General features: G+C 42.2%; 1 protein-coding gene across 1 annotated transcript; it reads left to right on the forward strand.

Moving 5' to 3' along the window:
- Positions 1 to 983: 983 nt before the first annotated feature.
- On the forward strand, positions 984 to 1,493 carry LOC103981366 (glu S.griseus protease inhibitor-like). Its single transcript, XM_009398083.3, has 2 exons — positions 984 to 1,117; positions 1,199 to 1,493. The coding sequence occupies exons 1-2, from the start codon at positions 1,102 to 1,104 to the stop codon at positions 1,390 to 1,392; spliced, it is 210 nt and encodes a 69-aa protein (XP_009396358.2). The 5' UTR covers positions 984 to 1,101; the 3' UTR covers positions 1,393 to 1,493.
- The last annotated feature ends 11,005 nt before the right edge of the window (positions 1,494 to 12,498 follow it).

Here is a 12,498-nt window from a genome sequence, read left to right on the forward strand (position 1 = left end):
TGCCGGCCTCCCAAGCTTCGATTGCTTTAGGAATCAAACAAAGGTGGGTGGGGGGGTACCAACAGAGAAGCTTTCCTTGGGGACGACAACATGCACTTGCTCTTCCGTTCCACACCAACTTTATCTGTATGAATAAGATCACGTACACGATAGTCTCGTGGTTATCTTGAATAAGAGCATTAATTTTATTTCCTTTTTGTAGTCATCTTATTTGACTTAGTCTCGTGGTAATCTTCTCTCTGTATCTTGTTTGAATGGGTTTCTTGAGCTTGGCTAGATTACAAGCAAGTGATCCCCCATCATGGTGGCGTTTTTCTCAAGTATATCTTCTTCGCAAGCATCATCCTTATCTGTTGGTGCATCGTAGTCTAGGGAATTAGATATACATAGTTCTTCTTCATCGCTGGATGTGAGATCCAATAGCATGCATCTGTTCAACGTGAAAAACAAGTTCTAGTCGGGACTCAACATGTTCCATATTTACTTCAACCAAAACCTATTAGCAGTCAATCCGAAGCCCGCAAAAACATGATCTCGTTTGCTTCACAAATTGTAGGACTTAGAGTTCTAACTCTAATGCTAGTTTAAGGAACACTGTGCTTCACAATTATGCTACTGCTATTACAATTAGTAATATAATAACAGGAGATTTGATGGGATTGATAAAGACGACAGTAACAACAGCAATGATGGTGATGATGATGGTAGTGCAATCTCTATCCCTCTATGCTATGTCGAATAGAAGTTAAGCTGGGAAATAACATATAATGATCATCTCCAAGTGACATCCTAACCCCGTTTTACTGTTCGTTTCAAGCAATTGACAGCTTAGCTCCTCGCTTAATCTTATTGTGACCGGAGACCGTTATAGTTGAAGCAGTCAGAGAGGAGGTTGTCTTTGAATAGTGTTTGTGATAATGCTGCTGATGCAGAAGAAGACCAGCTTGGTTGGTAGTATATAAATTTGCTTCCTTTGTGTTCCGTGAGGTGCTCAAACAAGTTTTTGACCAAGCAATCTCAAAGCTGAACCCCGAGAACAAGGCCTATAAATATCACGTTAGGAGAAGAAGACATGACAAGACAAGCTAAAATCCGAGAAAGATGGATCAGTGCACAGGTACGTGAGAGAGATGCATGCTCATGTTTGTTTCTGTAAGATTGGCTAGCTGATGAATGCTTTTCGTGTGACAAAACGCAGGGAAGAGCTCGTGGCCGGAGCTGGTGGGAGTGAAGGGAGAGACGGCGGTGACGACGATCGAGTGTGAGAATCCGACCGTCAAAGCTGTCATCGTCGAGGTTGGATCGGTAGTTACTGCGGATTTCCGCTGCGACAGGGTGCGGGTTTGGGTTGACAAGGCTGGAATCGTCGCGGAGATTCCTCGTATTGGGTAGATGGTGACAAATATGTCTGGATATGTATTGGAATCTTAAATAAGGGAGGCAGATGCCATTGTGCCACCGACATGAATAAAAGTTAATGGGTTCGATCGCAATTGTTCGTCGTTTGAAGTTTGTGCCGTTTAGCGTTTTCATGAATTAAAGGCTAAATTTGCGTCGTTTAGCGTTTCGTAACCAACATGCTTTGAATGCGTGCGTAGACTTGATCGAAGCCTTCAAGATTTGCAGTTCTGCAGAGAGATTGAGCCCGAAAAATAATGTAATTCTTGAAATGATGATCACTTGGGGAGACAAATGGCAAGCAGATCTATCTATCTATCTATCTTTTCTGCAGAATTCTGTAGAAGTTGACCTCGCTAAGAGCAGGAAAGAGAAGACAAGATCTCAACAACTCTCAGCAGCTGTGTTCCTTCCTACCTAAACAATTTGGCGTAGCTTCGTACTTGTCCACGTTGCATGTCCTACGACTGTGCACGTACTGCATGCAGCGAAACCATATCTGAAGCTGGACTTCCAAAGCTCAGCTCACGTGAACTGCTTGTTCTTATTCTGTGCATCTTTGACATCCAAGAAGTCACCTTAACTTGATGCTGCCTATAAGAACAAATCCTCTCGACTCAATCCCCACACGCAGAAGAGGTAAAAGAAAGAGGCGTATCCTTCGATCCTCCATTAGAAGATCTAAGGATAAAAGGAAGATGCAAAACATATGCGCTGGTAAGTAAAGCTCGACTGAGGAATCAAGACATGTAGGTTTGATGCTGTACATGCATGCATGCCTGTTCGCAGGGAAGTATTCATGGCCGGAGCTTCTCGGAGTTGAAGGGGAGAAGGCAGCGACCATCATCGAGTCGGAGAATCCAACGGTGAAGGCAAGGATCGTTGAGGACGGCAAGGTGGTCATCCAGGATTTCCGGTGTGACAGGGTGTGGGTTTGGGTGAACAAGCATGGGGTCGTTGCTCGGGTCCCTCACATTGGCTAAGCTTCACAGGAAAAAGGTTGAAGTAGAAGAAGAAGAAGAAGAGGTGGCAGCAGACGCATAATAATAAGTTGTGACAGTATCATATCGTGGGCTTTGTTGAATCCAAGACTCTGAAATCGATGTTGTTGCATCGTTTAATGTGTGTTGTGGTAGAACATCATCCACTCTACGTTCTTGAGGAAGAAGCACAAGTAATTTGCCCATGCATATCCAAGATAGAAAAGATCCAACGATAGAAATTATTGATCTCATATGATTGATAAATGAGGGTAACATGATGGTTCATTGATCTCATAAGATCCCCAGTTCACAGTTGACCATTCAACAAAATAAGCTAAATTTCCACCTTTATCATGTCAAAGTAAAGATTTCCATATGAGAAAGAAACATCATCCACTTTCATCATAAAGTTTCTGGAGACATATTATATGAGAAATGTAATCATCACCAGAACTACTGTTCACTGCAGGGCTCATAAGAGAGCCTTAGATAACATTTTCCAAGTTCCAAACAACATTAAACTATATGGCAGACTATTTTCTTCTCAAGAACAGCTTTCTTCATCATTATGTAAAGGCAAATCCAGGATTTCGCCACTCTCAACATCCCAGTTCTCCCCTTGTTGTTCAGAGTCTGACGGGTAATCAGGCATGGTAATGGCTCCTTGTCCTTCAGCTGATGATACAGTTCCAGGTAGTATACTACTACCTGCTCCACTGCTGCCATCAATACTGGAATATGCTCCTGTGGTCAGCATCCCACAGCTTCCATTAATGGTCTGACCATGAAATACACTTGTTCCACTGGTCCCTCCATGCAATGCTGCATGTTACATCTGTTGTTGTTGAAGCTGGTCTTGAGTGTGCATCTGATCATGTAGCATTGCAGGTCGGGCAACCATCGAGATCTGAGAGTTCATCGGTTGACCTTGCTGAGTTTGCACGACAGCACTGGGACGAGACGGATGAGCTTGCCGAGACTGAAACACCTGAGGGACTGGTTCCACAGGAGCGTTGGCAGGATACAGTTGAGCTTGCTGGGGTTGGACAGCCACAGTGGAAGGAAAGACATGGGGAAGAAGAAACATTTCTTTCCCTAATAAACTTACCATTCGAGTATGGAAACCCACAAACTAATCTGTAGAAGATTAAATTATCCTCTCAGTTACAACGCATGATTCCTACCTGCGCTGCGGTTGGATGTTTAGGTGGTTGATTGTCTGTAAGAGTTGATGGGGATATAAACAGGAATAACCTTTGTATAGAAACAAATACTAGAAGACCAAAATACGTAGCGGAATAAAATGGAAACACAATCAAACAGAACAGCAAGATATACGTGGAAAACCCCTTCAATGTGAAGGGTAAAAACCACGGGGCAAACTAGAGATAATCCACTATGAGAATAATGAATATACAAATCTCAATCTCTTGCCCAAAACCCTAGCAACAACCACAAGAGAATAACTGGGATACAAGGATCACGTCACTGCCCACAATATCTGAAACCTCCCAAGTAATCACAACAAGAGCCTACTGTAGATTTGATCTAACCTGAGATGAGAACATTGCTAGATGATTGAGAACAGTCTCTCTGCGTTGTCCTTGTCTTCTTCCCTTTCTTTCTCTTCCTTTTCTGCCTTGTTCTCCTTCTTCTCTTTGGAATCTCGTCGCTCCAAAGATCTGCCTCGTTGCTGCCTTTTTATAGCTTTAATCTGCCTCTAAAACGTAGCCACCACACCCCCCTAATCTTAATTAGGGTTAGGTTAAGAGGGGGTGTGGGCTGTGGGCTGATAAAGCCCACATGGGTTGAATATAGGCCATCAGCCCAACAACCTTCCCCTTCAGCCCATAAGGGAGGTTGTCCCATGACTTCTCAATGTAAAGTCATGCCGACCAGCTGTCGGCATATCTCTTATCTTTCTTTTGGTAAGGTCTTCGTCAACATGTCTGCTCCGTTGTCATCTGTATGAATTTTCTGAAGCTGCAACTGCTTCTCTTCAAATACATTTCGAATCCAGTGGTATCTGACATCTATATGCTTTGACTTGGAATGAAACATTGGGTTCTTACACAAATGGATGGCACTTTGGCTGTCACAATGCACCACATAATTTTTCTGTTTCAACCCCAATTCTTGTAAGAATTCTTTCATTCATAACATTTCTTTGCATACCTCTATAGCAGCAATATATTCTGCTTCTGTGGTGGAGAGAGCAATACACTTTTGCAACCTGGATTGCCATGACACAGCTCCCCCTGCAAAAGTAAGTACATAACCTGAAGTAGACTTCCTCGTATCTATATCTCTTGCCATATTTGTATCTGTGTAACCTATTAACACAGGTGGTCCACCTCTAAAGCTTAAACAAACCTTAGAACTCCCTCTGAGATATCTAAAAATCCACTTCACTGCTGCCCAGTGCTCTTTGCCTGGATTTGTAAGAAATCTGCTAGTAACACCCACTGCATATGCAATGTCTGGTCTCGTACATACCATTGCATACATTAAACTTCCAACTACTGAAGCATAAGGAACCTTTTGCATTTTCTCCTTCTCCTCATCACTTGACGGACTCTGTTCTGAGCACAACTTGAAGTGACCTGCAAGAGGAGAACCAACTGGTTTAGCATTGCTCATACTAAATCTTTCCAATACCTTCTCGATGTATTTCTCCTGTGACAACCAAATCTTCTTGTTTTTCCTATCACGGAAAATTTGCATGCCTAGTATTTGCTTTGCTGGCCCCATGTCCTTCATTACAAAAGACTCACTCAGTTCCTTCTTCAACCTGTCAATTTTAGACATATCTTTCCCAAGAATAAGCATGTCATCAACATAAAGTAAGAGAATAATAAAATCCTCACCAAATCATTTGATGTACACACAATGATCTGAATGTTGGGAAATCATGGGGGGCGACATCATATGCGCAGCGGAAGAACAAGAAAATAAAAATCCCCGATTCCCAAAAAGATGTTCGTCGTCGTGCGAAGATTGGTGCCCAAAAATCCACAAAACACAAAACTGCGTATAGAGATTGTGTTACCTAGGGAGATCGTATATCTCTGTTTCCTTGCAGATCCTTAGGAGAGGGTGAAGGAGGTCAAGCGTCCTCCTCTCTAGCAGTGATCCACACAGCAGGGTTGCGACGACGCTCCTCAAAACTCCAGGCCTACTCTGAGGTGGAGAGGGAGAGGAGAATAGGAAGGGCAAGCAAAGACTCTAGCCTATGAGGCTGTGAATCCCTCCTATTTATAGAGATCCCGTGTCAAAACCCTAATGGGTCCTTCCCTAGTGGGTATTGGATCTGCATCCAATAAGACAAGGGTTCCGTCGGATATCTCATATCCGAACCTCTACTCATCGCAATGCCTACCATATGTGTGTGACACTCTAGGCCCAATATCGAACTGGCCGTGAGTCATACTTGTCAGAACTCCTTCTAACTTAGTGAATTATTATCTCTATAATAATTCACTCAACTCATCGACTACGGACGTACTAGGCCACTACGCCGTAGTCCCCAGACGATACAGGGGAATCCAATCCATTGGACCTGTCTGTCCTCATTTACCATGTACTTATAGTCCCTCATCTATCTAATATCCCAAAGACCGTATATCGAGCATGGTGTTGTCAGACCCATACGGTTTCTACTCGAGTCTCGCTCTAATCGGATTCTCCCGGAGAACTCTTTCTCTCTCAACCCGAATGACCCTGGCCAGGGATTTGTCTGAGCAAGAACACATGGGATATTCCTCTCATGACGCCGAGAGTGGATGATCCTCTGTCGACACTCAATAGCCCTCGTAAGGTCGACTACCACTCCCAATGACCAGCTGCACTAGATCTGGGACAGCCAAACCTATAAGTCTGGTATCAAAGAGTGGAGCACTCATACAGGATATCCTTGGTGTCTCAAGTCTAAGGACCAGATACACCACTAGGACTACGGAATCATTGTCTGACAATAAGGCATCATCAACCATCCAGCATTCCGTAAGCGGATCAATCAGTGAACTCATTCTCCAATGAGCACCTGTACTGTATCCCTAGTGTCCCTACACAAGCAGCTATGAGACCAGCTGCATCCATCATATGGACGGGTATACAGCACACCAGTCTATCCGGTTATCACGATGTCCCTCTCGAGTAACCTATGACCGGGATTATTTAGGATATGTGTTTAAAGGTGAATCGATCTCATTATCGTGATTTCATCACGATCCGATTTCCATCGCACAAATCCAAGGACATCACAATATATATATATGCATTTATGCAATAGTTATAAAGTGGTATACGCCAAAATATAATAAGCAAAAAGATTCTGTATCAAGTCACACGTGCCATCACTCACGTGATTGGCTTGCTGGGCACCTATGACTAGCAATCTCCCACTTGACCTAAAGCCAATCACCTATGTGTCTGATCCCCATCAGACTCCTGTGACACTCAAAGACAATCTGAGATAACGGCTTTGTCAGTAGATCTGCAATGTTATCTTCGGATGGAACTCTTTCCACTGCTACATCTCCTCGGGTTACGATCTCTCTGATAAGCTGGAACCTCCTCAAAACACTTCTGATGAGACTCGGGTTCCCTTATTTGAGTAATCGCCCCATAGTTGTCGCAATATAAGGAAGTCGACTTCTCGCTATTTGGAACGACTCCCAAATCTGTGATGAACATCTTCACCCAGACTCCCTCCTTTGCTGCATCTGATGCAGCAATGTACTCCGCCTCTGTGGTCGAGTCAGCAGTTGTATCTTGCTTGGAACTCTTCCAGCACACTACTCCTCCATTCAAGGTGTACACATACCCTGAATTCGACTTGCTATCATTGACATCAGACTGAAAACTTGAGTCAGTGTAGCCTTCAACCTTAAGGCTATTACCTCCATATACTAGTAAAAGATCCTTAGTCCTTCTCAAGTACTTAAGGATACACTTTACTGCTTTCCAGTGCTCCAAGCCTGGATCCGCCTGATACCTGCTCGTGACACTCAGAGCATGCGCTATATCAGGCCTAGTACATAGCATGACATACATGATAGACCCTATTGCTGAGGCATAAGGTATCATATCCATGTTCGTCTTTTCTTCTGGAGTCTTTGGGCACATACTCGTAGAAAGCGATATCCCATGTCTCAACGGTTTGAGACCACTGTTGGAATTTTCCATGCCAAACCTTTTGACAATAGTTTCTATGTACCTGGGACAAGCCAAGCATCCTCTTGAATCTATCTCTATAGATTCTAATCCCCAATGTTAGGATCGAGAGCACTAAGAGGGGGGGGGTGAATTAGTGCAGCGGAAATCTTACAGCGATTAAAAACCAAAAGCTGCGTTCGTTCAAAAACTATTATGATGCAAAAGCTAATTCTCAGTTTGTATCTAAGTGCAGTTTGCGTCTAAGCGCAGATTGCGTCTAAGCGCAGTTTTGCGTCTAAGCGCAGTTTACGTCTAAACTCAGATTTACGTCTAAACGCAGTTTTACGTCTAAACGCAGATTTACGTCTAAACGTAGTTTTACGTCTAAACGTAGATTTATGTCTAAACTCAGATTTACGTCTAAACTCAGATTTACGTCTAAACGCAGATTTACGTCTAAACGCAGTTTTACGTCTAGACGCAGATTTACGTCTAAACTTTGAAACTCGTTTGTATACTCGCAGAAGGCAGTATGCAGTTGAAATCAAGACGTAAACGTGAACTGAGATCTGATGATTGTGCGAGGAAAACCGATTTACGTCTGAATGCAGTTTTACGTCTAAATGTTGAAACTCGTTCGTAAAATTATAGAGGACAGTTTGCAGTTATCAATAGGATCAAAATGTAAGTGTAAACTGCAAAGAAGCTCGTTCGTAAAAGCACGGAAGACAGTTCTGCAGAATCAAACGTAAACGTAAACTGTAATGTATGAAAATACGAATTTACGTCTGAATGCAGATTCGGAAGAACAACACTTAGAACTTGTTCGTGAAAGCGCAGAGAGCAGTAGTAATGAAGGAGGTTTGCAGTAATGATAAAGTGCTCGAGAATAAACGCAAACCAGAGATTTAGAGTGGTTCGGTCAGCCTTGACCTACTCCACTTTTGGCTTCCTCCACCGACGAGGTTGCCGACATCAACTAGGGGCCTTCCTTCAATAGGCGAAGGCCAAACTGCCCTTTTACAATTTCTCTCCTTTTGACAGGCTCAGGAGACAACCTTTACAGACCTTTCTCTCCTCACTTTACAACTGAAAACTTGAAGAACAGAAGGAGGAGACTTAAAGGCTTTACAACACTTTTGAGCTCTTAGAATCACAGAAAAGATCAAGATTTCGGTGTAGGTCTGTATCTTTTCAGTGCTGAATGGGTGGGGTATTTATAGGCCCCAACCCAATTCAAATTTCGAGCTCAAAACCATCAAATCCCGGAATTCCGGGATCAGGCGGTTGCACCTCTTGACTGGAGAGGTTGCACCGCCTGGCAGAGCTCGAAGACTGAGCTCAGGCGGATGCACCTCTCTGTCAGGGGTGGTTGCACCTTTCTGCCAGAGCTCGAAGACCGAGCTCAGGCGATGCATCACCTGTCCAAAGAGGTTGCACCTCTCTGCCAGAGCTCGAAGACCGAGCTCGGTGGTTGCACCTCTCGGCAGAGCTCGGAACTTGAGCTCTGGCGGTGCTACCTCTTGACAGAGGAGGTTGCACCGCCCAGTCTCGCTTGGAGACTGAGCCCTGGGCGGTTGCACCGCCTGGCTGGAGCGGTTGCACCGCCCAGTCTCGCTGGGAGACTTAGCCTGGGCGGTGCTACCTCCCTGCCTGGGCGGTTGCACCTCCCACAGCTACTTGGGTTCGAATGGGTTGAACCATTCGACCCAACTTGAGTTCTTCAGGGGCCCAATTGCCCCAGGATTAAGCTAATGGGATCACCTCCCATTTCTAACTTAATCACCGTGCTAACTACGATTAAATCTAAGACAATTTCTGCAGCTTTGCTTCGGTACGTCAATCGCTTCTTCCGGCGAACTTCCGTCGATCATCCGATGAACCCTCGGTGATGCTTCTGCGGACTTCCGGCAAACTCCTGGACTTTGCGACGATCCACTTGGCGAGTTCCGACGAGTTTCGCTTGGCAAGCTTCTGGACTTCTCGGATCTGTTCTCGCTGAACCTCCGACGACCGTCCGAACTTCCGTCGAACTCTCGAACTCCCAACGTGATCATGATCTTGACTCCGGCGCAACACCTGCTGCTTGTCTTACTCTCATCGTAGTTAATCCTGCACACTTATCTCAACACATAGATTAGATAACAAATGACAATTGACTTCATCATCAAAATCCGAGATTCAACAATCTCCCCCTTTTTGATGATGACAATCAATTGATAAAGGAGTTGTCCTTAACTCCCCCTATCTATATGCCATAGTTGAGATAAGTCAACCTTGAATTCAAGACCTAAGAATTCAAGTGACGTATTGATAAGTTAGATCAGTTAAACTTATCAATGCTCCCATCATGATGCCCATCATGATGTATCTCTTCAAGAATGATGTCAAGGCATGACATACATCATCAAGTTTGTATGATAGTGTTTGTAACTATTCATCATGTAATAATATAAAGCTACGAAGGACTTTTTACATGATGCACACATTTGAGATTTTCTAGCAAGTTTGCATTTTCTTCACAATATAGAATATCAAATCAAGACATGATGCAAACTATAGCGCATGTTCACATATCTCTTGGTGATGCAAGGATGGCATAACTATAACATTGTTTATAGCATCACTCAAGTATTTGCAACTATGACATAGACATGATTATGGCAGTTCAGCTATGACATAGTGTTTATCAATTCATATGTTTCTCCCCCTTTGTCATCAACAAAAAGCATGATAGCATTATCAAGCACATAAAGGAAGTCATGACACATATAATTCTTTGAATATCTCTTTATTGTTTGTTGCTTGAAGGAGAAAAGTTATTTTTCAAAAAGTTTTCATAAGAGTGTACAGGAACATCCCATTTTTAGCATACAAACCGAAAAATGAACTTCTTACATGCATTTGGTTAAAAATATTTGTCACATGATTTGCAACATGTAATAAACTAGTTTAAGTATTCGGACACATCAACATTCCTAATTCTCTTCTTATGTAATCAAATTGTTCTTCACATAGTGGTTTTGTAAAGATATCAGCTAGTTGATGTTTGGTATCAATAAACTCTATGGTTACATCATGATTAGTGACATGATCTCGTATAAAGTGATGTCTAATATCAATGTGTTTTGTTCTTGAGTGTTGTATAGGATTTTTAGTTAAGCATATTGCACTCGTGTTATCACATTTAATGGGAATATCTTTAAGATTCACTTTGTAATCTTCTAAAGTGTTTTTCATCCATACAACTTGTGCACAGCATGCACTTGCTGCAATGTATTCAGCTTCGGTTGTTGATAGGGCAACCGAGTTTTGTTTCTTAGATGACCAGGATACAAGGGCATGTCCTAAAAATTGACATGATCCTGATGTGCTTTTTCTGTCTAGTCTACAGCCAGCGAAGTCCGCATCAGCATAAGCTGTTAATTCAAAATTTTCTGATTTTGGGTACCATAATCCTAGATTGGTAGTTCCATTAAGATGTCTGAGTATTCTTTTGACTGCTTTGAGATGAGATATCTTAGGGTCTGATTGAAATCTAGCACAAAGTCCTACACTGAACATGATGTCTGGTCTGGTGGCAGTGAGGTAAAGTAAACTTCCTATCATACCCCTATAGGTTTTTTGATCGAAGCTTTCTCCATTCTCATCAATTTCTAACTTAGTGGAGGTGCTCATAGGAGTGTCAATGGCTTTTGAATTATTCATTTTGAACTTCTTTAGCAAACTCACAGCATATTTGGTTTGACTAATAAAGATGCCATTGCTTAGTTGTTTGATTTGTAGGCCTAAGAAGAATGTTAACTCTCCCATTAGACTCATTTCGAATTCATGACTCATAGTTTTCGCAAAGGATTCACAAAGAGATTCATTTGTAGAACCAAAGATAATATCATCAACATAAATTTGAACAATGAGAAAATTGTTTTCAAAGTTCTTGATGAATAATGTAGTATCAACCTTGCCTTTTATGAAATTATTTTCAATGAGAAAAGAGCTAAGTCTCTCATACCAAGCCCTTGGGGCTTGTTTTAAACCATAGAGAGCTTTAGTTAATCTAAACACATGATTAGGGTAGCCATTATTTTCAAATCCAGGAGGTTGTTCAACATAAACTTCTTCGGAAATGAAACCATTTAGAAAAGCGCTTTTAACATCCATTTGAAATAACTTAAAATTATTGCAACTAGCGTAGGCAAGGAGCATCCTTATGGCTTCCAATCGAGCCACAGGTGCGAAGGTTTCTTCGTAATCGATACCTTCTTCTTGGTTGAAACCTTTGGCCACTAATCTAGCCTTGTTTCTAACCACGATACCATTTTCATCTTGCTTGTTTCTAAAGACCCATTTAGTACCAATAACTAAATGGTCATTTGGCCTAGGAACAAGCGTCCACACTTCATTTCTCTCAAATTGATTTAATTCATCTTGCATTGCGATAATCCATGAATCATCTTTCATGGCTTCATCAACACATTTGGGTTCAATTTGGGAGAGAAAAGCGACGTTGGCACAAAAGTTTTTAAAAGAAGATCGTGTTTGAACCCCCTTTGATGTGTCTCCTAGGATTAGCTCCTTAGGATGAGCATCTATATACTTCCAATCCTTGGGTAAGGATGTTTCGGAAGTGGATGCATCCAAGTTGCTAGTTGGAGACGGGGTTTCGTTTAAATTCAAGGAATCAAAATTAACATCATCATCAAGATCATTTTTCTTAATTTCTGAAATCTCATTGAAAACAACATGGATGGATTCTTCAATAATTAAGGTTCTTTTATTGAAGATGCGAAAAGCTTTAGAAACCGAAGAATAACCAAGAAAGATTCCTTCATCAGATTTAGCATCGAATTTTCCTAAGTTATCCTTTTCATTCAAGATAAAACACTTACACCCAAAGACTTTAAAATATGAGACATTGGGTTTTTTGTTATTTCATAACTCATAAGGAGTTTTGGTGAGT

Source organism: Musa acuminata, chromosome BXJ3-4 (assembly GCF_036884655.1).
Source record: "Musa acuminata AAA Group cultivar baxijiao chromosome BXJ3-4, Cavendish_Baxijiao_AAA, whole genome shotgun sequence".
Lineage (NCBI taxonomy): Eukaryota > Viridiplantae > Streptophyta > Magnoliopsida > Zingiberales > Musaceae > Musa > Musa acuminata.